Source organism: Aulonocara sp. 'chitande type north' Nkhata Bay, linkage group LG23, assembly GCF_057382095.1.
Source record: "Aulonocara sp. 'chitande type north' Nkhata Bay isolate Kocher_YH1m ecotype deep benthic linkage group LG23, A_spYH_male_GT1.1, whole genome shotgun sequence".
Classification (NCBI taxonomy): domain Eukaryota; kingdom Metazoa; phylum Chordata; class Actinopteri; order Cichliformes; family Cichlidae; genus Aulonocara; species Aulonocara sp. 'chitande type north' Nkhata Bay.
The window spans coordinates 50,618,152-50,642,986 of NC_141365.1; the positions used below are offsets into that span (position 1 = coordinate 50,618,152).

The window sequence follows — 24,835 nt, forward strand, 5'->3', positions numbered from 1 at the left end:
TGTTAGGTATTTATTGACATGCATAGATGTGTTTTCGAAGTATGCATGGGTTAGGTGCCTGGAAAAACTCCAAACAGATTTAGGAAAGGAATTTTATAATAAACATTAAAAAAAAAAAACTCACCTTAAAGGGGAAAATGTGGAAATACTTAACATCAGAGAGCGGCCATTTGGCTTTTCTACCAAAAAAACCCCCCGCCTTCCAGCCTTTTAGCGAATATCCTTAATCACCTGTGAACTGCTGATTTTGTTATGTAAATAAGGTGGGGCCATGCTGAGCCACAAGGAAACTTGTGTTTCAGTTTGCCATCTTAGGGAGAAATCAACACACATGGGTGTATTTCCTTTGTTGCTGAGATTCATTGATAAAAACAGTACAAAAAAAACAAAACAAAAGGGTTGTCTGAAGCAACTGTTCTTTTCTTGCCTTCTTCCCAGCCATATGAGAGTTAGCCAACTCTCTTGCAAGCTCCACCAGGAAGTCCACCCGTCTTTCCTTCGTCCCGGTGCATACTTGATACAGCACATGTGCATTCAGTGCTGCCATGTCAATCATGTTATAGAACACGGCAACTGGCCAGTGCCGTGTTCCTCTGCGGACAGTGTAATCCCGCACCATCTGGTCCATCACATCCACGCCACACTTTGTGGTGTTGTAAAGGGTGACAGTGTTTGGCTTCCTTTTTTGTGGTGTTATCAGTCTGAACCACGCTGTGCATGCTGCTAAGAATATAGACTGTCTTCTTCCGTTTGGCCACATACGCCATCAGCGTGGCAGCAGTGGTGGAAAACACCTAAGAAATAAGAAATTATTTCCATAACACTTTTTTACACAAAATGAAACACAAACATCCATCCATCTTCATCCGCTTTGTCCGGGGCCGGGTCGCGGGGGCAGCAGCCTAAGCAAAGAGGCCCAGACCTCCCTCTCCCCAGCCACCTCCTCCAGCTTATCCGGGGGAACACCAAGGCGTTCCCAGGCCAGCCGAGATATAATCTCTCCAGCGTGTCCTGGGTCTGCCCCGGGGCCTCCTCCCGGTGGGACATGCCTGGAACACCTCACCCAGGAGGCATCCTTGTCAGATGCCCGAACCACCTCAGCTGGCTCCTTTCGATGTGGAGCAGCAGCTGCTCTACTCTGAGCCCCTCCCGGATGGCCGAACTTCTCACCCTATCTCTAAGGGAGAGGCCAGCCACCCTTCGGAGGAAGCTCATTTCTGCCGCTTGTATCCGCGATCTCGTTCTTTCGGTCACTACCCACAGCTCGTGGCCATAGGTGAGGGTAGGGACGTAGATCGACCAGTAAATTGAGAGCTTCGCTTTTACACTCAGCTCCCTCTTCACCACGACGGACCGGTGCAGCGTCCGCATTACTGCAGCTGCAGCCCCAATCCGTCTGTCGATCTCCGGCTCCCTTCTCCCATCACTCGCGAACAAGACCCCAAGATACTTGAGTTCCTCCACTTGGGGTAGGAACTCATCCCCGACCCGGAGAGGGCACTCCACCCTTTTCCAGCTGAGAACCATGGCCTCAGATTTGGAGGTGCTGATCCTCATTCCCGCTGCGTCATACTCGGCTGCGAACTGTTCCAGTGCAAGCTGGAGGCCCTCACCCGATGAAGCCAACAGAACCACATCATCCGCAAAAATCAGATGAGATTCTGAGGCCACCAAAGCGAAAGCCCTCCGCCACTTGGCTGTGCCTAGAAATCCTGTCCATAAAAATTATGAACAGAATTGGTGACAAAGGGCAGCCCTGGCGGAGCCCATCACCCACCAGGAACGAGTCCGACTTATTGCCGGCAACGTGAACCAAGCTCTTGCAACGGTTGTATAGGGATCGAATGGCCCGTAGCAATGGGCCAGACATCCCAAACTCCTGCAACACCTCCCACAGGACACCCGAGGGACACGGTCGAATGCCTTCTCCAAGTCCACAAAACACATGTAGACTGGTTGGGCAAACTCCCATGCACCCTCAAGTATCCTTGAGAGGATAAAGAGCTGGTCCAGTGTTCCACAACCAGGACGAAAACCGCATTGTTCCTCCTGTATCCGAGGTTCAACTAGTGGACGGACTCTCCTTTCCAGCACCCTGGCATAGACTTTCCCAGGGAGGCTGAGGAGTGATTTTTTTTTTTTTTTTTTTTTTTTTTTTTTTTTTTTTTTTTTTTCCCCCTGTAGTTGGAACACACCCTCCGGTCCTCCTTCTTAAAGATGGGGACCACCACCCCGGTCTGCCAGTCCACAGGTACTGCCCCTGATCTACACGCAACATTGCACAGGCGTGTCAACCAGGACAGCCCTACAACGTCCAGAGCCTTCAGGAACTCTGGGCGGACCTCATCAACACCAGGGGCTCTGCCACCAAGGAGTTGTTTAACTGCCTCAGTGAACTCGCCCCTGGAAATTGGTGGGTCATTCCCCTCATCCCCAGACTCTCCTTCCTCCTCGGAAGACGTGTCAGTGGGATTAAGGAGGTCCTCGAAGTATTCCTTCCACCGCCTGACAATTTTCTCAGTCGACGTCAGCAGCGCTCCGCCAGCACTATACACAGTGCAGGTAGAGCACCGCTTTCCCCTCCTGAGGCGCCTGACGGTTTGCCAGAATCTCTTCGAGGCGGTCCGAAAGTCTTTTTCCATGGCCTCTCCGAACTCCTCCCACACCCGAGTTTTTGCTTCAGCCACTGCCCGAGCCGCATTCCGCTTGGCCTGTCGATACCTGTCGACTGACTTTGAACAGCTTCTGAGTACTGGGGCAAAGCAAGTTATTTTGTGCTTTATACATTATCTGTGCCATTTTATATTCAACTAAATCATAAAATTTCAGGGTATTCAGATTAACAAACAAAATGTTAGTTGGTTCTATATAGTTTAATTGGTTTATAATTCTTATAGCTCTTTTTTGTAACTTGAAAATATGAAGAGTGTTCGTTTTATATGCATTACCCCATATCTCCAGACAGTAAGTCATATATGGAAGCAACAGAGTACAATAAAGTGTGTATAATGATTTTTTTGTTCAGGACATGCTTTGTTTTATAGAGAATAGCAATGGTTTTTGACATTTTTGTTTTCACGTGGTTTATATGAGACTTCCAACTCAGCTTATCATCAATTATCACTCCAAGAAATTTATTTTCGTACACTCTTTCAATTTCAATTCCATTAACCCTGATTTTAGATACATTTTTCATTTGTCTAGTGCCAAAAATAATCAATTTTGTTTTCTTTATATTTAATGATAACTTATTTACATCAAACCAGTTTTTTAATATATTTAACTCCTTTTCCGCTGTAGTCAGAAGCTGTTCTAGGTTTTTACCTGAGCAGTACAGAGTGGTATCATCAGCAAACAATACACATTTTAACAGTTTGGAAACACTACATATGTCATTTATATATAATATAAATAATTTAGGGCCCAGCACAGAGCCCTGAGGAACACCACAAGTTACCTTCAACTGCTTAGATTTTACATTATTGAATTCGACATATTGATATCTTTCATCCAGGTAACTTTTCATCCACTTGTATGCTATCCCTCTTATGCCATATCTCTCTAGTTTATTCATTAATATAGAATGATCAATTGTATCAAACGCCTTTTTTAAGTCTATAAAAACACCAACAGTATATTCCTTATTATCTATTGCATTAGATATCCCTTCAAGTTCCATCACTGCCATTGAAGTGGACCTTTTCACTCTAAAGCCATATTGTTTATCACTTAGGAGATTATGCTTCTCAATATATTTATCAAGTCTATTAACAAATAACTTTTCTAAAATTTTTGAGAACTGTGGGAGTAGTGATATTGGCCTGTAATTGGTAAACTGACATCTCTCTCCGTTTTTATGGATTGGAATAACTTTTGCTATTTTCATTTGTGAGGGAAACACACCAGTTTGAAAGGACAGATTACAAATGTATGCGAAAGGTTGCACTATATATTCTATAATACTTTTAACTAATATCATGTCAATACCAAAACAGTCAGTGGACTTTTTATTTTTAAATGTCTTCACAATGTTAATTATTTCTCTATGAGTTACAGCACCAATAAACATGGAGGACACATTCTGAGTAATATGTTTATTTAGGTCGTTATTATTTCTTGACTCTGGAATTTCTTTTGCTAAATTAAAGCCAATATTTACAAAGAAATCATTAAATTCATTTGCAATGTCTTTAGTTTTATCAAGCACAATATCTTTATCTTTTTTAAAATCTGGATAATTCTTATTTTTTTGAGCCCTTTTTGATTATACTGTTTAATATCCTCCATGTTTCTTGTGTGTTACTTCTACTTTGCTCGAATAATTTGTGGTAATATTCTTTCTTACTTGTTCTTATAATATTTACTAATCTATTTTTATATAACTTGTACTTTATTTCGGCATCTTTTGTCCTCTGTTTTATGAATCTCTTATATAGATTATTTTTCTTTTTACATGCATCTTCTATCCCCTTTGTGATCCATGGCTTATTTGATCTGTGATGCTTTCTAGTGATCTTCATTAAAGGACAATGTTTTTCATATAGTGAAATTACAGTTGATAAGAATGCATCATATGCACTATTTGAATCTTCATTTGCAAAAACCTCATTCCAATTGTGTTCCTTTAAGTCCACCTGGAGGGCAGCAATGGCTCTTGTTGTTCTGTCGTATCATATCAAATATTTGATTCTTTTGTGTAGTTTTAATCCCAAAATAATTTTGAAAAATTGCAAAAACAGGAAGATGATCGCTTATATCAGTTATAAGAAGTCCACCTACTATTTCATGGTCAATTTTATTTGTGAATATATTATCTATCAATGTAGCTGTATCAATTGTTATTCTACTTGGTTTTATAATTACAGGGAAAAGGGAGTTACTATACATTGTATTTATGAAATCCGTTGTTTTCTGATGTCCATTTGGGTTTAGCAAATCTATATTAAAATCACCACAAATTATTTGCACTTTTTTATCATTTAGGTTGCTAAACATAGCAGCAAGTTTTTCATTGAATATCCCAAGGCATGAACCTGGTGTCCTATAGATGCAACTTATAATTATATTGTTAGCTTTTTCAACATGAATTTCAATAGTGACACATTCCAATATGTTATCTATGGTGCTTGACATACATTCAGACTACATTTCAAAACTTTATCTACATATAAAGCAACACCGCCTCCTTTTTTATTCACCCTGTTCATTGTAAATAATTCGTATCCTTCCAGTCCCATTTCACTTTCTCATTATCGAGCCATGTTTCTGATATTGCAATTATATTAAACTTTTTTAACTTACTTAAACATTCTGTAATTTTAGAAAATTTTTTATACAGGCTTCTACTATTGAAATGTATGACCGACAATGCATTTGCCATTTTAATATTCACATTGAATTGGTCATCTGTATAGTACTCACAAGTATTATTGGTGTTATTGTAGAAGTGGGTATCTGGGTCAATGTTACTTTCAGGGTCATGCATGTTGTGCTCTGCATAGTTAAACGTTTTGAAGTTCGTTTTCTCAGCGTGTGTGGCAAAATAACCACCTTGACAGTCCTTTTCATAATCAAAGTCTTCCTCTTCAATATCTCCGAATGGAAACCTATAATCTGTGTCCAAACTTGTCATTTATGTGTTTTTGTTGTTGTTGTTTCCATTGTTTTTGAGCCATAAGGCCAGAAACACTTTCCATACCCATTGTTCATTATCCAATCGTCACTTTTCCAATAGATTCCATAGCAGATTCCTGATTATTTATATTGCTCTAAGTCTTTGAGTTCTCTTATCATCACAACTTTCGCTTCTTCGGGATTGCCATTTAGTCTTATCATTACTTTGCAGTTCCTCGTCCATGTCGCTTGTATCTTATTTTGTTTTCTCAGGCCTGTCTTGCAATTTCAGCAGTCTTTTTCGTTAAATGTTCATTTAAATACACACCAGTCCCTTTTAGCTTCTTACCCTGTTTCAGTAACTCAATCTTTGTTTTGTGACTCACAAACCGAAGAATGATTGCTGGCTTTGTTTTACTGTCTTTTCTGGGGAGCGTGTGGCATGCTGCAATATGATGGCTCTGAATACTTACATTCTTCGTTTGAAGGAATTTTATCACTTGCTGTTCAAGCGTTTGCAGCTCCTCTACCGGGGCATCTTCACCGTCTTTACCTCCGCCAGCTGTTACTCTGGCGTAGGTTCGGTGTTGCGTCTCCAGACCACTTATGACTAAATCATCCATTCTTGTGTATTGTTCAAGGTCCTCGATTCCAAGTCGTCTATTTTCTTGTCCTTGTCCTTTATGAGGTTTTTTAGTTGTTTTATTTCATCCATTAGGTCATGTAGCATACCTTGTTGTTTAGCCACTTTGCTCAGTTCATCAGACATGAAATTAAGCGATTTCCTAATCTCCTCCAACTCCTCTTCAACTCCTGGGTTTGCTTTTTTAGGTGACATTTTCAAAATGATGAGATTGGTATTTCCTTGTGATGGCCCGTTGAAGTCACTGTTGATTTACTTGTTGGTGCCTTGCTAGAGGAGCCTGGGCCCAGTGGCTGCTGGAGGATCCTACCTTGCTCAGGGGTACCTCAGGGTAGCCGTTCAGTGGAGTCGAACCCCCGACCTTCCGATCATGGGGCCACCACTCTACCTACTGAGCTATCCCTGCACTTATGGACACTCTTATACTCGAACAGGGTGTTCGTTATGGCCAAACTGATTAGCACAGAAGTCCAATAACAAAACACTGCTCGGGTTCAGATCAGGGAGTACCCGTTCCTCCCAATCACGCCCCTCCAGGTCTCGCTGTCGTTACCCACGTGAGCATTGAAGTCTCCCAGCAGGACAACAGTCTCCAGGTGGAGCACCTTCCAGCACCCCCCAAGGGACTCTAAGAAGGCTGGGTACTCCGAACTGCCACTCGGCGCATAAGCGCAGATGACAGTCAGGACCTGTTCCCCGACCGCAAGTCGCAGGGAACAAACCCTCTCATCCACCGGGAAAAACCCCAACGTACCGGCAGCAAGCCAAGGGGATATTAGAATACCCACCCAAGCCCGCCGCCTCTCACCAGGGGCAACTCCAGACTGAGACAGAGTCCAGCCCCTCTCCAGGAGACTGGTTCCAGAGCCCAAGCCATGCGTAGAGGTGAGCCTGACTATATCTAGCCGGTACCTCTCAACCTCACACACCAAGTCGGGCTCCTTCCCCACCAGAGAGGTGACATTCCATGTCCCTATTGCCAGTCTTGGCAGCCGGGGGTCAGTCCGCCAGGGCTTCCGCTCCTGGCTGCCACCTGGCACACAATGCACCCGACCCCTATGGTGCCTCCTGCGGGTGGTGGGCCTGCGGGAGGATGGGCCCATGTCTCCTCTTCGGGCTGTGCCCGGCCGGGCCCCATGGACTAAGGCCCGGCCACCAGACGCTCTCCCTCGGGCACCCTCCCCGGGCCTGGCTCCAGTAACCCTATCCCGGACAGGGTAAACTGTTCCTTCAATGTTCTTTTCATAAGGGTCTTCTGAATTGCTCTTTGTCTGGTCCCTCACCCAGGACCAATTTGCCATGGGAGACCCTACCAGGGGACAAAAGCCCCCAGACAACATAGCCCCTGGGATCCCTGGGACACACAAACCCCTCCACCATGATAAGGTAGCGATTCAAGGAGGAGAACCACAAAAGACCTGCAACATACCTGAGTGGTGAATTCATTGCGATCTGTGTGTCCAGCGGATTGAGGAATTTCCCGGCGAATCTTGTTGACTGTGCCAAGGATGGTGGTTTTCCGTCAAAGACGTTTTTGCGCAAGTGAAAGCGATGTGAAGAAATTGTCCGTGGTAACATTTCTGCCCTTGTCTAGGATCAATCAGCCTCATCACTACATTTTCAGACAGTCTCTCCCCACTGGATTGGGGTCCTTGCCAAGATATGGGAGGACATTGCAAATGTACTTGGATTTTAGGTCACAAGCCACCCAGAACTTGATCCCAAACTTGTCAGGTTTACTTGCAATATACTGCAGGAAACTGCACAGAGTCTTTGATGGGAAAAGCTGTTCATCAACAGTGATATGATCTCACTCACTATGTATTAATAGACCTCTCTGCATTGAATCATATCTGTTATTAACCTCTGTCTCTCTTCCACAGCATGTCTTTTATCCTGTCTTCCTTCTCTCACCCCAACCGGTCGCAGCAGATGGCCGCCCCTCCCTGAGCCTGGTTCTGCCAGAGGTTTCTTCCTGTTAAAAGGAGTTTTTCCTTCCCACTGTCGCCAAAGTGCTTGCTCATAGAGGGTCATATGATTGGTGGGTTTTTCTCTGTATCTATGAAGCGCCTTGAGGCGACCTTTGTTGTGATTTGGCGCTATATAAATAAAATTGAATTGAATATGTAGACCAGGGTTGTAGCACGTGATGCAGTTGGTGACAAATGATCCCCACACACTGGAAATTGCAGCGAACTTATCAGTCTTTGCTCAATCACCGCAGGTGGACCTGTCATCAAAAGCGTAGGTGTCGCATGATGTCTTGGAAGTGGTTTCGTGCCATAGTTCCAATTATCTGTGGGTTTCCCAGGTTTAGGGTTGCCAACTCCCTGAAAAATAAATAAGGGACACCTCGTGGCCAGGGCCGGGCAACCCAGTTGTCTTCACCCTTCCCAGCAAGGCTGGACTGGGACAAAAAATCAGCCCGGGCATTTTGACTAGAGACCGGCCCACCAGGATAAAGATTGAAATGTGACGTCATTCAGGGATAAAACCGCAAAGGATTCTGGGAACTTGTGGCAAGAGGTACTAGCGCACGCAGGCTTTCAATTGAACTCAGTTACACAGCGATAAAAAGAAACCCAAAAAATGGCAAGAAGCTGTTGTATTATTAACTGCAATAGCCGGTCGCATGACAGCCACGGGAAGCTGATGGGTAAAGAGATCCTTTTTTTTTTTTTTTTTTTTTTTTTATCGGATTACGTCGTTGAAGTGAAAAATTTTAAGCCATGTTTCCGAAGTAAGAGCCGACGGATGGTCTGGATATACCAAATATAACATCTCAGAACACTCCAGCTCACATGTTAGTCTGATCCAAGCATTCCCACAAAGGTCAGAGTTTTGTAGTAGTTAATGCGTCATTTTTCTTAACATAATTGGTGATATAGATTACAAGCAAGTCTGGCGCTGAACAGAAATTGTCGCGCTATGCTCCTTTGTTTATTGTGCATAAATAGTGAATTGTCCTGACACAATATTGCGTTTCGCTTCTGTTATAACCATGGTACACTGACAAAACCATATACTTTTATTCACAAGATAAAACAGTTGTTTTGTATCACTAATTGTCCATTGCGATTACAACATACAATATTATTGTCACTGCTACATTTCTGTAATGCTACTGTAACCGGTTTCTGCTTCATCCCGCTGCAACAGTTCGGCCCAAACAGACTCCTCGACTCTGCGTTGTGTAGTGTTTTTAAAAAGACAAGGAGTCTCTGATCGATCGTTGCCACTTTATTTCCTGAATGGAAACAACGGTGTATTATCAGTGCACAGGCTCGCCATACACCACTCCGCACAGCACACTCTCGTATGGCTACGGCAGACTGGCAGCGATTACTGCAGCAATATTACAATTTCTAATATACAATAAAATAACAGCAACAACAAATGATGTACCTGAATGGAAACAACGGTGTATTATCAGTGCACAGGCTCGCCACACACCACTCCGCACAGCACACTACGGCAGAACATCTCATTAGCATTCCGCTTTAGCATGCAGTTTCACACATTAATAAACAAATGAAAAGTACATAAAACTGGTGTTGGACATGTGTCCACTAAGCACTTATTACACTCGGTGCTCGTCAGCTAATCAAACATGTTTTATGTGTCTGTACTACTTAGCTATATTGTGTGCGGAACAATACAACTCACCTCTCGTATGGCTACGGCAGACTGGCAGCGATTACTGCAGCCAGCCACACCGAGAGGGGGGGCGCTGTTTCCCCATTACACTGATATTTGTGGCAAGTGGAATAATACCACAAACACTGTTACACTACCAGAAATTATTTCCACTACTAATTAATTACCGTTGAGCTCAAAGGTCCTATTAATAAACTGTTAATGAATGTGTATTTATGAAGACGATTTGTGAGACTGGTAAACTTATGATACGTACAATAGTCTTTCGTTCTACACGGTGCGTTTCAAGGTCCTGTACCCATCCGTCGGTAAACTGTACCTGGGCTTGTTGCAGTGACCTGAAGTTACTAAACTTCATGAGTGTATGCACTCACTCCAAGAAGCGTATAATTATAAATCTGAGCGTGGTGAAAGTTGGGCAGCACGCTGACGTCTTTTGTCCACTCTTTCACTCCTTTGATTTTTTCCTCGTATCTTTTCTTTGTCTTTTCGTCGAGTCTGTCTTTGTACGGACCGGCATTGTTCTCCTTTTGTTTTGTACATTCCTTTTTTGTGCGGCAAAGGAAAAAAAAGAAGGTATTGGAACCGGAGAATGAACGTTTTGCGGTGCTGCAAATGTTTGCATTTGATGCGGTACTTGGATTGTTTTGCCACGAGTTCCCGGCATGCAATGCGCGAAAATCACGTGATTGCTAAACAAGGGGGAGGGTGCATCCAGCCTCCTCGGCTGTAATTGGTCCAGCCCAGAGTCGATCATGACCAATTGGCCAATCCAACACCTTTCATTATATATACCCTTCCTAAAAAATAAAAAAATTAAAAAAATTAAAAATCCATCGGCCCATAAAAACAAAAAATCGCCAGCGGCCCACCGGGCATATGCCCGATGGCCAGTCCAGCTATGCTTCCCAGTGTGGTAGCTCTTTTTTTGTGTGTGAAATTATTTTTTTAACCATTTGACTTGAAGTTGATTTAAGCAGATGCATATTCTTTGTGATATGAACACATGGGAAACAAATGATCATTTAGCCATTTATTTTTAGCTCAAAATGACAACATTAACACAGTAAAACAGGTCTCTTTCTTAAACAGAAGCCTGTCATGCTTAACTTTTGAGAATATAAGTAAATCTTTCTTTAAAAGAACTCTGTCCTGCTTAACTTAAAATTATATAAATTAATAGAAAACAATAGAAAGAAAAATATTCTTGTAACTGTGCACATATAGTGCATTTAGTACAATTGGCTTCAGTTGAGGTATTATTTCAGCTTTTCTAATGCTAATCAGCTGCTCCTGTTTGTAAACCCGCCTGTTCCCATGATTACGCATCATAACTCATCATCATTATTCATCTATGTATTACTTTTATGTATTAGTCATCTATTTGTTGTAATCATCTATCCTTGCAGATGTTTATTACACAAAATAAGTTATATTATCACACTTCTGGCCACATAGCGCTGATATTCACTGCACATGCCCATATTAACTTTTTCCAGCCAGGTGTTTTCCTTTTCCCATTCCTCCCTGTACTTTTGCAGCCTTTTTTTTTTTTTTTTTCTTTCTCTGAGGGGAACAAACATTGCTGCTCTAATGCTGGGCTCACACTGTGCGGTTTTTGGCCCATTTTGAGATGATTTTTGAGTCGTGCGACCGATTTGGTGATCGGCCCGATTTTGGCCTTCATCGTGCGTCGTGTAGTATACATGGGGTAACGAGAAGCGATTAACACCTCACGACCAGCTCCCGATCATCAATCGCTCGTGAGGGTGTCACCACAGCCGCTCACACTGCGCACGCGCAAACACGTAAACGTCGGTGAAAAAGACGGAGCAGCACAGCTGTGCAGCGTGTGATCTGGACACAAGCCATGGAGGCACAACTTGTAGAACTTTAGAAAGCTCATCCGAGCCTTTTCGATGTGGCATCACAAAATTATCACGACCACAACAACCGTGAAAACAGTTGGATCTACACTGCTGCTTAATCACAGCTGCCTGATCAATGTTTTTCATTAGCAATTTAGCAAAGTTGATGGTGGTGGTGGTGGGTGTGTGTGTGTGTGTGTGTCTGTGTGAGTGAAAGACAGAGAGAGAAAGATTGTCTGTTATAACCTTCATGTTATGGAGGCACAGTGTGAGCTCTCAGGTCGCATCAGAGCATCGGGCGGTATAGTGTGAGACCTGCATCGTGACCTACCAACTTCTAACCCCTGCGAGTCAATCGTGCAGTTTGAAAATCGCACAGTGTCTGCCCAGCTTTAGGTGTACTGTCATCCGAGACTTGCACCGCAGTGTCGGCGTTTGTTTCCCTGTTGGCCATGCTTGTTGTTGTGGTCATCTGTTGTCTTCCGGTATTTTCTCTGTAAGCGACCTTTCCTCGACCAATGAGATAATCTGAATTGTCATACTCGAATTGTCATAAGTGTGCTGTCAGCTCATTGGTCACAAAGCAGGAGAGGGGCTGGGAATTGTTTTCAAACAAAGCGTTAATTCCATTAACATTTATAGACTACTTTTGATTCTCACTGTATTACGGGACAAAGTGCGTCCCTTATTAGCTCAATACGGGACGTGTACTTTTGTTTCGAAATACGGGACGATTCCGTATTTTAAGGGACGGTTGGCAACCCTACCCAGGTTTGCTGACCAGCAGTCACGTAGCGATGGAACCCTAGTAACCCCCCGCAAGATGACAATTGCAATAAATGCCATTAGTTCAGGGAGGTCCATGAACCAATGAACATGCTCCGTTTGCTGTGCATGTTGAATACTCCATTCTTGAATGCTATGAAGCATGTCAAGAGTGATGAAACACAGGAAGCTCTGAAGGCGACTCGAGATACTTTTCTTGGCCTTAGCCATTGGCTCTCCATCTGCAGAGTACGCTTCTATTGGGGTGAAAGGGAGACAGGGCCCCACCTGTTCTTCACGCCACACTGTGCCATCTTTCGCTGTCTCAGTCACCAAACAAGCTCTCTTTTTAGGTTGAGAAGCAGTCTCCTCATCTGCAGTGTGAACAAATTCAAATTGTGAGCAGTGGGAAGGTCAAACGAAATCACAAATGCATGCATAGAAACTAATTATAATTCCAGTATCTCCTCCTCTGTATCGGAATAATGTCTGAAATATCTTACTTACTATATCCACTTACTTGTTTGAAATGAAATGGGGTTAGCTAGTAACCTTAACACCTAACCCAGCACACACAAAAAGTGGAAACTATAAAAAAAAGGTAGAGTAGATATTTCTGTCACTCTGCTCTGCTTTTCTTTTAGTATTTTTCACTTGTTTGACATGAAATAGGTTTCATTTCATATTATTTCCTAACCTGAAGACTGATCAGACAGCTCTGAAATTCTAGGTCTTCTCCATCCGAGTCACAAGGGTTGACTTCACTCAGGATCATTTCCAAGGCCTGCTGAGTGGTGAGTCTTCTCTGCATTTTCTGTCCTTGGAGAGGAGGGTCGTGTGTTGTCTTCGTAGCGCTTGTTAAAAATAACACGGCATCCACTTATGCCTTGCGAGCTACTGCCCCAAACATTTTATTAACACCATTCATCCTCTCACACCACAGACCAGTCTTTTATGTGCTCCCCTGGAGGCATTCATGAGCTTTCTTAAATACAGCGCCCCCCTGCTGGTAAACCTTATCATTACATGAACACCTACATATCAACACATCCCCTTTCCTCTGAATTATATATAACATAGGTCTTATAAACTAACATATACACATAATTGTTCTACATTAATATCTGTGTGTGTGTATAGAGAGAGAGAGAGATCGAGAGAGATCTATATCTAATTTTTATTTATTTATTTTTTTAAAAGAAAAAAGAACATTCAGAAAAACAAAACTTTATTTACTATGTAAAATCTGTTAAAGTAAATGAAGATGCACCACAGAATTCGTCAGGGCAATGAAGGATTCGGCTAGGTGCAGTGAGATTGTATCCACTGTTCTGACAAAACGTCCTACCGTAGCGTAAATTTATGGTCTTGTCTATCAATCCGTGCTACCTTATCAGAATATGCTACCTTACGTAGTTAATGGCTCCGTCGTATGGGTAGGACGTTCAGATGGCCAAATCACACTATTAAAACGTGCCTCCAGCACACAATCATCTAATGTTGACAAAGAATGCAAAGAGACATAGAGGGGAAAAGACAGCTGTTTTTATTAGAAGTTGTTATGTGTTTTCCTTACATATTTTTGCATTTATGTTCTTGGTTGCTCTTTATATTTTGCACATGCAAAATGTGCCCATCTTTGGCAAGATTCACACTGCACCTGGAAAGGAAAAATAAATGGCTCATATGTTTGGTGAATACTATTAGTCAACATTTTAAACATGATTAGCAAGTAATGATACTAAGACTTACGTGTTTCTTTTGTTTGGTTTTGTTTTACCATTTCAATCATGCTGCGGTCAGCGTCCGTATCTAACATAGAGCAAACAATGCAGTAATCCTCAGCGTTCCCTGAAACACATTCATGGTTAGGTTTTACTCAAACATTATTTATTGATTAATTAAAAAAATAGTAGTAAATTTGTTCCACAAATACTTCATGGCAAATTAGTCCCCTGAATTTTTTTTAATTAGACTTAAAGAAGGGTCTTATTTGAAAGTGTTTAAAAAGCACTATTTAAAATGGAAGTACACACTCTAACGTGATAAGGACTTTACTGGACTTACCTCGATGTTCAAGTAGGGTGCAAGCTATCTGCATTCGCTCCAGCACAACTGCTTCTGTAGTGGTTAATACTTCACTGACCTCTCTCCAAAAGCAAGGTAGTGTTCTGCAAACTGAGATTTCTCATTATTGTAATATAAAGTCCTAATTGTAGCTAACAATAAATGGAATCATTTGAATAAGGGTTACCTTTAACAGCAAAACTCCGCAACTGCTGGAATCCTGTTGGTTGTTGTGTTGCATAGTCTGTAACTGCCACTCCATGGTGTCTTCATGCCCTCTCATCCTCAGAAAATTCCTAGTTGAACAAAAATGTTTGTAATGAAACAAGAAATGTTTTATCTAAGAATAATACCTCAGTATCATGCATACCTCCAGTTGCGCAGAATTTTCCTGTCATAAACACCTTCATTCCCCATGGGGTCTATGAGCAGTATTTTCTGTGCAGAAATGTTGACAATCTAAAGGAAAAAGTTAATAAATTAAAAATCACTATAGTTTTTGCCACTGAAAACCTATTTAAGAATAACACTGAGCAAGAAACTGCTTCACAACAAATTACGCAAATTAATAACTATATGAACACATACCACAAGAATCCAGTGCGTACCAAAGTTCACAGGGCACAACCACATGTCTTCAACTGGGAACTTCATCTGTGGGATTGGAAGTGCAGAGTAATTTCGATTTACTTGGGTACCATGCATCTCAGGGTGTTTTCAAATATAGTGTTGTTTAAAGGAACTGAACTCTGTCCTCAGAAATAGAAATGAGTCAACTTTTTGGACCACTTCTTAACTTTCAACTTACCTTGGTGAGGCATCTGAACTGCCCAGAAAACAACGAGCTTGCAACTACTGAACAGAGCAGGTGTACAGCATTCTGTAGAAGTATACAAAAATGTTACAGAACAGTAAATACATTTTTATTTATTTATTTATTTATTTATTTATTGTATTTCAATATAAGTGGGCAAAGGACATTTCTTACTTACCTTTCGTCTCTCAATGACACGGTGCAGGTATGCATCAATGACCTGTTTTGAAAAGTCAGAGTTTATAAACCAGCAGCAACAAATTCTGAAGTAACTGCTTGAGTGCTGTACACAAAAACTTGGAAAGGAATATAATTTCTGATAAAGGTTCTTTCTGCATAAACTGGGTATTATGATGTCACAGATGTCACAACATCTGTGTTGTTGTTGATAACAATCGTTCCTATTGAAGTGAGTGGGTGAAACTTTATCAGAGTTTTGCTATATAACCCCCCCCCCCCCCACACACCTACCTGCACATTTTAAACTATTAATGGTGCTTCAGATGCTTCAGAAGGAGCAGCACTTCAAAATCAGAATCAATAATGATAAGTTCTCTTACCTCATCAGAAAGCCACCGTGACCCCTGCAGTGTTCGTAAAGAGGAATCAAATAACTTGTATGGTCCAACAACTGACTCCAAGCGCCCAGTATCCTTTGCACGCCATAGCCTCTTTACTAAAAGAAAAATATGATAAGTTAGCTCAGTAGGGATGGGTATTGATAAGATTTTAACGATTCCGATTCCATTTTCGATTCTGTTTAACGATTCGATTCTTTATCGATTCTCTTATCGATTCTTTTTTTTTTTTTTTTTTAAAAAGGAGAACACTAAGGTCGATTAGCTCAGAGCTTTGTTTTATATCTTCTCTTTGAACAAGATAGAAATTTAGGAGTAACATGGCCTTACAAACCCAACAGTGAGATCTTGAGAGATCCAGCCTACGGCTCTTCAATGGGGTGTCACAGGGTCCCCAGGAAAAAAAAATTGTAAATGTAAAATGATAAAATAAATATTCTTGTGAGACATATCACATATTGACGGGGTCGGGTTATGTTAAAAAGTATAAATTGTTATACTTTGTTCATTGGTTCAAAGGTACCCCACACTTCTTTTTTTGTTTGCTTGTTTGTTCTGGTGTATTTTTCATTTGAACTGTTACTCTGCCAGAGTACTCATATTTACAAGATGGCATTGAACGCCCCATTGGTGTATCAGGAAAACTATTTTGTACGTATGTTCCTTGAAGGGGATTGAAGTCGTTCTTTTTTCCACCGCAGCGAAGGGCTAGGAGTAGGAGAGGAGCTGCTGTATGTTTTTGTTATCGAATCGATCTGATTGTGAAATAAAGCATATGCAGTGAGAAAGCAACTCCAGGAGTCATCCCTGCCTTAAAGCTGCAACATTCTTCTGTAGCAATAACAAAGTATAACATAAATTGTTCTGTGGCAATTACACAAGAATATCCAGTAATGTCCCTGCCTACAATTAAACACATTCACTTACCAAAAATCGGGGACATCTGCTGTGGCAAATGGGTGCAAGCCTTTGACCACAAACTTAGACACTGCTCGGTGACATTAGTCTATCCTGGCCTGAAAGGAGACGCTACCGGTAGACTGCAGCGAGAACTGCCAGCGAGCGCCAGCCAGACTCTGTCTGTCTCTCTCATCATGGTCACCTACATGTACAGTAATGGCAGGTCTTGTAATAAGGCAGATTGCGCTAACATAATATGCACTGTTAGTTGATTATTTACCTGCCGCATTAACGGGAGAGGACGTGCAAACGTTAGCGCTGCTGCTGGGTTGAGAGTCACGAGTCCGGAGCGGAATTAAAAACGCGTGTCACATCGCGTGTTTTGTGAGCAAATGCTTTTGCATATTCGTAGTGTTTCCTCCCTTAAATGAAATATCTACTTTGCAAGTTGCCCTGTTGTCATCGGTTCTCATAAAGTATAATCAAACTTTTGAGCGTTTGAGCCGCTTAGGCGCCATGTTTCCTGCCAGGTAAATGACGCTCCGCAACGTGGTGACGTCATTCGGGGCGACTGGAATCGATAAGGGAATCGTTTGCAAAAATGGCAAACGATTCCAAGGAATTGAAACAGTGGGAACCGGTTCTCAACAAGAACCGGTTTTCGATACCCATCCCTATAGCTCAGGCATGCATGAGATTTTTAGTGGAAAAGCCGGGTAAAGGCCAACGGGCCACAAATGGAAAAAAGTCAACACAATAAACATGCATTTTCACGCAGAGAAATAGGAAAGGTACAGCGGGTGGGCAAAAGAGAAAATTACTGACAGGCAGATCCATTTCCAGACTTCCACAAGCTCAGTGCATGTTGCATGTTTCTTTACATCCAATATGAGTTGAAGACTGCAAAATGCAAACAAAGTCATGCAATGATCAATCATGTTGCAACGCCAAACTGGCAACAAATGACCAACGGGCCAAAAAGAGTTGTTCACTATGCCACCTTCATTTTCTGAGCTTCGTGTCTGGGAGGGAAGTTCTTGTTCACGCGTTTCCGGTCCAGGAACAGAATTAAACTCCTTGTGGGAGAAACAACTTTTGTCAGCCGTTTTGGGTGCATAATGAATAATAGAGGGTCTGGTATCCTCTGGACTTTGCTGGCACTGAGGGTTAGCAGTAGGATGGCAGGGGGGCATCTTCAGGTCTGTGTTGCTGTTCACTGTCTGACTGTGAGTTGGGTATTTTTCATTGTCACTGACATTTACATGGTGGCTTCTTCTGTACGGCTTGATATGGTCAATGCTGTAGTGATTTTTTAAAGTTGCTCCTTCCGTGTTTTTTAATCTCACACATTTGCCAGCGATGTCTTGAATGGTGTAGGGTCCTGAAAAATCTGGATCAAACCTTCCTCCCTTCCTTCCACGTTTCCTCATGTTCAGGAGAAGAACTTCATCTCCAACGCTGTACACAAGGTTTCTGTATTTCTTCTGGACTCGTCTGGCATAGGCTTCCTTTTGTAAGTCTTGGGACTTTGCCATATTTTCCTCTACAGTTTTTTTTTAACTTGCTCTTGTGCGTCTCTTGTAGAAGATACAAAGTCACCGTAACTCGACTCCTCAGGGAGAATGGAGGACAGCTAAAATTTTCACATTTTAAATTACAATTAAAATCATAAAGACAAATAATGCATGTGAAACATGAACTGAAAATTCTAACTATAATAACTCATGTTTAAAAGTAAATATACTTATTATAAAGCTTTGAGCACAGAAAGCCACAAAGACTCATATCATTTTTTGTATAGTCATTTTTACACTTCCATAGGTGAACACATTATACTTAAAGGTCTCCTCAACATTTATTACTTTACATAAAGATGCAAATATAAAGAAGTAACTAGTCACTTTATCTTTTAAATGTATCTTGCATATAGAAGTTAAGCAGAGAAGATTAAAGCTGCAGCCAATATCAATATGCACAATTTCCAATTAAGATTACATTTAATTTATGCATTATCATAGTTGTTACATAAATAGAATTCCTTAATAACACTTACTGGGACTTCAACAGGAACTTCAGAAGGATATGTAGCTTCTCTCCCATACATTAAATGGAATGGTGTGTATTTGGTTGTGGTGTGGACCTTGGACCTCAAGGAAAACAGTGAAGCATCCAGATACACATCCCAGTCATTCTGTTGACTGTTGACTAATTTTCTCAGGGCTCTACATGTGGACATAAAAAAACCACAATAGTGACAGTGTCTTAAAAGCAAATGAAATGTTACATACAAATAAAACACACCTTTTTATGTTGTCATTTGTCTTTTCATCTAGGCCATTTGTCTGAGGGTGATACGCTGCTGTGACACTTACCGTATTTTCACAACCATAAGACGCACCATACTAAAAGGCACAGTCTCACTTATGTGTGCCATTACTGTATTTAACACACACATAAGGCACACCTGGTTATAGGGCGCATACAAGTATGCGTGTTTAAAAATAAAGCGGGAGCAAAACTGAGTTTTGTACTCACATTTTTATTACTGGTAATTGTCATCAATCAAACCCATCGAAGTCCTCATCCTCTGTGTCTGAATTGAACAGCTGCGCTAAATCTCCATCAAACATGCCAGGTTCACTTTCTTCACTGTCAGAGTCACTTTCAGTGCCGTGCGGCTCCTCGGAAATGATGCCGGCTTTTGCGAAAGCTCGAACAACAGTACCAGCAGATATGTTAGTCCAAGCATCTACAATCCATTCGCAAATTGTGGCGTAACTCGCCCGGCGCTGCCTTCCACTCTTAGTGAAACTGTGGTCTCCATCGGTCATCCATCGCTCCCACGCCACTCGCAGCCTTACTTTGAACGGCCGGTTCACACCGATGTCCAGCGGTTGGAGTTCCTTTGTCAGGCCTCCGGGAATGATAGCAAGCTCACAGTTCATTTGCATTTGAAAAAACCACCTGGTCTCCTTACATACACCTCCCTCAGCCACTCTTTCATCATTTCCTCATCCATCCAGCCCTTTTCATTTGCCTTAATGATGATTCCTGCTGGAAACTTCTCTTTAGGCAAAGTCTTTCTCTTAAAAATCACCATAGGCGGCAGTTTCTGTCCATTAGCATGGCAGCCAAGCACAACAGTGAAAGAAGACTTTTCGTGCCCCGTTGTGCGTATCGCTACCGTGCTGGTCCCCTTCTTCTCCACAGTGTGACTCACCGGGATGTCGAAAGTGAGCGGCACCTCGTCCATGTTAGTGATGTGGCTGGGCTGGATGTGTTTGTCGCCGATGTGTTTGCTGCAGTAGGAGCGGAAGATGGCCAGCTTTTCCTTATAATCCGCTGGAAGTTGCTGCGCTACCGTAGTCCTGGTCCGGATGGAAAAATGGCACAGTTTCATGAAACGAAAGCACCAAGACGGACCTCCTTGGAAATGTTCAATTTTCATTTCTTCTGCTAGCGAAACTGCTTTTAGTCGAATGGTGACCGTCGAAACGCTTCTCCCACTCGTTCTTTGCTCGATGATCCACCGCTCAAGTATTTCCTCCAACTCGGGCCACCTCGCCTTATGTCTGCGGAAACTCAGCTGCGTCTTCTTGACCTGTCGGAGCTTGTTTTCCAGCTTCCTCCACTTGCGAACCATCGATTCATTAATCTTAAATTCTCTCGCGGCTGCTCGATTTCCATGTTCCTCCGCGTAGCTGATGGCCTTCAGTTTAAACTGTGCTTCGTAAGCGTGTCTCTTTGCCATTTTCAGGGTTGTTAAAACAACGATGTCCTGCATAACGCACATACCTGTTCTTTTATACAGGTATGTGCCATTGTCTCGGTATATACAATCAACGCCCACACTTCACCCTTTAGCGTTCTCATGGTGTTCTCTTCTACGTCCTCCTTACAACACACAGGGCGCACTGCAGTATAGGGCGCGCCGCACTTTTTAAAGAAAATCTAAGGCTTTTATGTGCGCCTTATAGTTGCGAAAATACGGTATTTCTATTTTCATTAAGCTGCAAAGTCTTGAGTTGAGCTTCAAAGAAAAAAGAATTGTTTTTTAAAAACAATCACACAAAACCTTTGGCCTGGCAGCTACTTGGCACACTGTGGCCAAGTATTTACCTAAAGAGGTATCTCAGCTCTCAGCGAAGGCGGTCGCACTTCTCCTCTCCTCCTCACCCTTATCTTCCCTGCTTGCTTCTATGTCCTTGTCTTGTCTTGCGTGCATTACTTTCCCTGGAACAGTCTCTCACTGTCGTTCTCTAAAACCTAAAAGAGAATTATGGATTTGATCAACTGGTCTCTGAATGCTATTGACACCCTTTTCTCAACGAGAAGTCTGGGCTCGGGAGAGCCCGAGTGCCCTGGAGGGACTTTCCCTGCCGGTTACACGATGGACGGGTGGCAGAACTGGAGGACCGTGTGCCTGGCGGGACTGTCGATCGAGGACGCTGAAGATATCTACCTATTCGGAACCATGATAACAGGGTTCATGCTGATCGGCGTTGGCCTAGCCCTGCTTTATCAGAGAAATAAGAAAGCGGAACCGGCTGTTCAAACCCCCACATGTCTGCCCGCTGGATTCGAAGCGCCGGGACGAGGTGCGACCTCTCACAACGAACGTAATATGGTCAACACCTTGGAGACGCTTACAGCTGCTGTGAAGGCTCAAAACAACACCATTGAGCGTATGAGGGGAAACATCAGAGAGAGGCCTGCTCAAAATGAGACCCTTGAGCGACAGCTGGAAAACATCGCGGAACGGATCACTGCAGTTGTGAGGTCTCAGAATCAAAAGACTGACAACACCTTGGAACTGAAGTTTGATACCATCATGGGGAGGCTCGCGGCTCTCCAACGCGAAGTTGAGGGACCAGTCTCAGAGTGCTAAAATTCGAGCTGCTCACAAAACAGAAATCAACAATATTCAACATTCGGACACCACGGCGCCAGCTGCAGGCCCAAGGCTGGAGCCCACCAAAACAACTCCCTGATAACGACAGTGTGATGACTATTCTTCCCATCCCATGAAGGCCACCTGGGTTGGCTGGCAGACTGTTTACTTAGCCTGATAGTGCGAAGGACACTGTCTCCGCTGAACTCTGGACACACACACACACTTACACTGACAAGCACTCACTCATCCCCCTCCCTTTCCAACGCCTTCGATGCTTGTGCCCTACCGGGGATGATAGCAGTCAACTGGACCAGCACAGATGCTGCAGGACCGGATGCGCTGTCTACGCCGGCTCTCTCTTACCCTTTACCCGCCCCTGTTGCTTGTCTCGTGTTTCTATGGTGTATTGATAGTCATGTGCTTTTGTGCTGAGGTGTTTTTTCTGTTATCAAACTGTTCTCCCACCAGGAGCTCAGTCTGAGTGGAGTTTTTTTTTTTCTCCTCCTCTTACCTCATGTAGTGTATTTTCGTTGTTTTTTCCTATCAGCCTACCTTCTGACATGTCTGCCCAATGTGATGTTTGTGTAAAGTTGGTCAGAAGGTTCCTTTTGTGAGTGCGCATGCGCCATTAGCGTGCTGCCTGCTGTAACCCCTAATTTCCCTCGGGATGAATAAAGTATTCTGATTTCTGATGGAAAAGTAAACTTAACACTTACCTCGTTAACAAATTCTCTTCCTTGGTCGGATAAAATTCGTTTTGGGCAGCCATGTCTATATATGAGTGAGCACAACTGATGAGCTACCTCAGCAGCACTTTGGCTTTTTAATGGAAAAGCCTCAACCCTTTTTGGAAGAGGTCCAGTTAGATCTATTCCGATTAGCTCCCAGACATGTGACACCTGTCAATGATTAAAGAATCACATTAATATGTAATGTACATGGTAACATTACTATTTTCTACTAAAATGCTACTGATATTTACCTTTATACACTGCAGTGGTTGCACAGCAGCCAATGGTTTTCCCATTTTTTTGACACTGGTCACAAGCCAGGACCTTAATGGTTGCAGAATTCATATTTGATGGAAGTCTGCCCTTTCCTATACTCCTATAATTCCTATAATTTATAATCTTTATAATCTCTTCTGCTATTTGGACATTCTTTACTGTAAATTCCTAAGTTAATTTGTAAATTTTGTAGTAAACTGTAAATATTGTAAAACTTCTGTCATTTAATGGTCGGGCATTGTACAGCTACAAGCATTTCACCCCCGTGTCATTGTGTGTGTGTGTGTGTGTGTGTGTGTGTGTGTGTGTGTGTGTGTGTCAAATAAAATTTGAATTTGATTTCCAACAACGTTCTGTAAAAAACTGGTACTAGAATCGTCCAGAATTCTTTGTAGAATTCTGCAGGAAAGCAGTCTGGACCGGGAGCCTTATTATTGGGCATACTTATCAGGGCTTCCTGGAGTTCACCTGATGTCAGTGGCGAATCCACTCACATTGCTTGAGTGTCTAATACAGGGGTGTCAAACTCCAGGCCTCGAGGGCCGGTGTCCTGCAGGTTTTAGAACTCACCCTGGGTCAACACACCTGAATCAAATGATTAGTTCATTACCAGGCCTCTGGAGAAATCAGGACATGTTGAGGAGGTAATTTAGCCATTTGAATCAGCTGTGTTAGATCAAGGACTCATCTAAAACCTGCAGGACACCGGCCCTCGAGGCCTGGAGTCAGACACCTGTGGTCTAATAATTTTGGAAGAGTTATGTTGTCCAAAAACTGATCATTTCCTTTTTAGATGGGTTTATTTGTGGTGAATACAACGTTTTATAGAAATCCCTGAATGTTGTTTATTTGTTTCGGGTCATATATTGTGTTCCCAGATGAATCTTGAACAGCACCTTTTAGTTGTGTTTTCTTTATTTATTTTTAGCTGGTTTGCTAGAAATTGATTTATTACCATGTTCCTGATTTTGTAAGCGTAGTCTTTGTACTAAGAATTTATTTTTAATCAATTATCTCATTTAATTCTAGTTTTGTTTTGCATATTTTGTTCAATATTTCCTGATCTTGGTGGGATGCGTAGGCTTCTAGGGATTTGGTGTTTTTTTTGTTTGTTTTTTTTTCTTTCTAATTCCTGAATATTTTTGTTTTCTTTCTTTTTATGTGATGAGAAAATTATTTGACCTCTCATCACAGCTTTCCCTGCTTCCCATAGAACAGAAGCTGATGTTCCGGGAGTGTCATTATATTCTAAACATGAAGTCCAATCTTCTTTTTTTTCTTCTTTTTTTAAAATATTTAATAAAGTCTTCATCTTTAAGCAGCCATGTATTAAATCTCCAGTTCTTACTTGGTGTAGTAGTATTCTTGTTCATTAGTGTTAAAAATACAGGAGCATGATCGCTGACAGCTATAGGGTGAATCTCAGTGTCTGAAATGTCACTCAGCAGTTGAACTCCAGGGATTCTCGCAGAGATTTAAATTCCCGGTGTAAAATCTCCACCAGGGACAGTCTCTCATCGAAACTGGACAGTCTCTTGTCGATTGACTCCAGGATGTCTGCAATGTCTTTGCCGGAAGGCGATGTTGTGCCGGGGGAGTCTGCCGGGCGACATCTCTTCGATGATGGTGTCTCAATTTTGGCGGGGAAGATGCGCTCTGGGCCTTCTTCATGACTAAATCTTGGAAACAGTGGTCGATGTAATCTTGGAGAGCGTCTAAACTCTCCCCGTTGTCCTCCAGGGTGTTAGAGATGATAGGACAGATGTTGTTAGTTATATGACAATCAATTAGTATATTTGGTAATACTGAAGCTTAAAGAAACTTTGTTCAATTCTAAACTACCATTCGCTTTAATTTTCCGCCAAAATCTCCGGCGTCTGACGTCAGTTACAACATGAGTCACTTACCACCTCCTGTAGCCAAGCCCTAATCTCAAACGAACCCCGCCGCTCCTGTTATGAGCAACTGTGGCGATAAATTCAAGTTTCTGATGATATAGACTGGTCATTACTTTGAAGCACTTGCATGA

General features: G+C 42.4%; 1 protein-coding gene, 2 long non-coding RNA genes and 1 pseudogene across 3 annotated transcripts; 1 reads left to right on the forward strand and 3 right to left on the reverse strand.

The window, feature by feature from the left end:
* Positions 1-322: 322 nt before the first annotated feature.
* LOC147302981 (uncharacterized) lies at positions 323-13,357 on the reverse strand (annotated as a pseudogene).
* Positions 13,358-13,917: 560 nt separating this feature from the next.
* LOC147302982 (uncharacterized) lies at positions 13,918-14,911 on the reverse strand. The gene is made up of 4 exons (XR_015127096.1): positions 14,801-14,911; positions 14,614-14,724; positions 14,299-14,397; positions 13,918-14,206 (listed from the first exon to the last, which is right to left on the reverse strand). It is a non-coding gene; the product is annotated as an uncharacterized LOC147302982 (long non-coding RNA).
* A 302-nt stretch (positions 14,912-15,213) lies between these two features.
* LOC147302983 (uncharacterized) lies at positions 15,214-21,011 on the reverse strand. The gene is made up of 5 exons (XR_015127175.1): positions 18,959-21,011; positions 15,988-16,103; positions 15,606-15,647; positions 15,422-15,493; positions 15,214-15,267 (listed from the first exon to the last, which is right to left on the reverse strand). It is a non-coding gene; the product is annotated as an uncharacterized LOC147302983 (long non-coding RNA).
* A 123-nt stretch (positions 21,012-21,134) lies between these two features.
* LOC147302984 (uncharacterized) lies at positions 21,135-21,897 on the forward strand. The gene has a single exon (XM_086283331.1). The coding sequence runs from the start codon at positions 21,185-21,187 to the stop codon at positions 21,791-21,793; it is 609 nt and encodes a 202-aa protein (XP_086139457.1). The 5' UTR covers positions 21,135-21,184; the 3' UTR covers positions 21,794-21,897.
* The last annotated feature ends 2,938 nt before the right edge of the window (positions 21,898-24,835 follow it).

Bases quoted from the DNA above. Each gene is read 5' to 3' on its own strand.
- LOC147302984 (XM_086283331.1), top strand. From the start codon at position 21,185: ATGGATTTGATCAACTGGTCTCTGAATGCTATTGACACCCTTTTCTCA.